Source organism: Salvelinus sp. IW2-2015, unplaced genomic scaffold (genome assembly GCF_002910315.2).
Source record: "Salvelinus sp. IW2-2015 unplaced genomic scaffold, ASM291031v2 Un_scaffold8412, whole genome shotgun sequence".
Taxonomy (NCBI): domain Eukaryota; kingdom Metazoa; phylum Chordata; class Actinopteri; order Salmoniformes; family Salmonidae; genus Salvelinus; species Salvelinus sp. IW2-2015.
In genome coordinates, this window is record NW_019949672.1 from 3,365 (window position 1) to 4,659 (window position 1,295).

A 1,295-nucleotide genomic window follows, 5' to 3' on the forward strand; every position below is an offset into this window, starting at 1 on the left:
TCTCTCATCTGCCCCCAGAGTCCTCGTTGAGCCATGCTAGAGAGGTTTTCCCATCTTGGTTTACGTTGACATTTCCTAGGAAAAGAGGTGTCCACTTTGTCAATGTTCTGTATCCAGACTCTGAGTCTTCATTGCTTAACAGATCAGATCAGTCAATTTCACTTATAGCTGCATCGTAGTTACTCTGCTCACTTTACAGGATTTTTTTATCGTTCTGTTGCCATTAATATGGTTCTTAAATCTCCTTTTAGTGATCTTTCTAACCACCAATGTAACATTGTGGTCAGACATGCCAGTTAGTAAGTTACTGGACTTAGTTATTCGATCAGGTCTGTTAGTAAAACCAGATCAATTTGAGTCTGGGGATGACTGTGTTACTCTGGTTGGACCTTGCAATATTTGAGTCAGGTTGAAATAATCGGTTTTGAGTTTTTTTTTCCTGCAAATGTTGTTTTCCCAGTTTAATATTGAAATCGCCCATGAAGATGATCACATTCTTTACGCATAGCATTTAGATGGTCATAAAACGGGGTATCAGATGTTCGTCTATATTATCCAATAATAGTGAGAGACATATGAAGTGATAGCAAGTCATTCTGCTCCATACGTTCAAGGTCAGTGGCATGTTTCCATACGATACGATTGCATTTAAAGTTATCTTTCATGGACATAAGCAATCCACACCCTCTGCTCTCTCCCCGTCCCTCCTGAATATGGAATATCCAGGGACGTTAAAGGCGAAATAGGAGAAGATTTATTCAGCCCAGGTTGCTACCCTGGGCCGGTGGGTACCCTGGGCCGGTGGGTACCCTGGGCCGCTTGGTACCCTGGGCCGGTGGGTAGCTGGGCCGCTTGGTACCCTGGGCCGCTTGGTACCCTGGGCCCGGTTGGTACCCTGGCCGGTGGCTACCTGGGCCGGTGGGTACCCTGGGCCGGTGGGTACCCTGGGCTGGTTGCTACCCTGGGCCGTGGGTACCCTGGGCGGTGGGTACCCTGGGCGGTGGTACCCTGGGCCGGTGGGTACCCTGGGCCGCTGGGTACCCTGGGCCGGTGGGTAGCCTGGGCCGCTTGGTACCTCTGGGCCGGTTTGGTACCCTGGGCCGGTTAGTACCCTGGGCCGCTGGTACCCTGGCCGGTTAGTACCTGGCCGCTTGGTACCCTGGGCCGTTGGTACCCTGGGCCGGTTAGTACCCTGGGCCGGTGGGTACCCTGGGCCGGTTGGGTACCTGGGCCGGTTAGTACCCTGGGCCGGTTGGTACCCTGGGCCGGTGGTACCCTGGGCCGCTGTACCTCTG

The 1,295-nt window shown here is 52.6% G+C and overlaps 1 protein-coding gene across 1 annotated transcript in view; it reads right to left on the minus strand.

Annotated features, from left to right (window-relative positions):
* Nucleotides 1-775: 775 nt before the first annotated feature.
* LOC139027222 (basic salivary proline-rich protein 1-like) overlaps nt 776-1,295 on the minus strand; it is a gene marked incomplete at both ends in the record, with an annotated part of 5,987 nt that continues 5,467 nt past the window's right edge. Inside the window, one exon of the mRNA XM_070442366.1 lies at nt 776-1,292. Within this exon, the coding sequence (XP_070298467.1) occupies nt 776-1,292 (517 nt within the window). The remainder of the gene's footprint in view (nt 1,293-1,295) is intronic.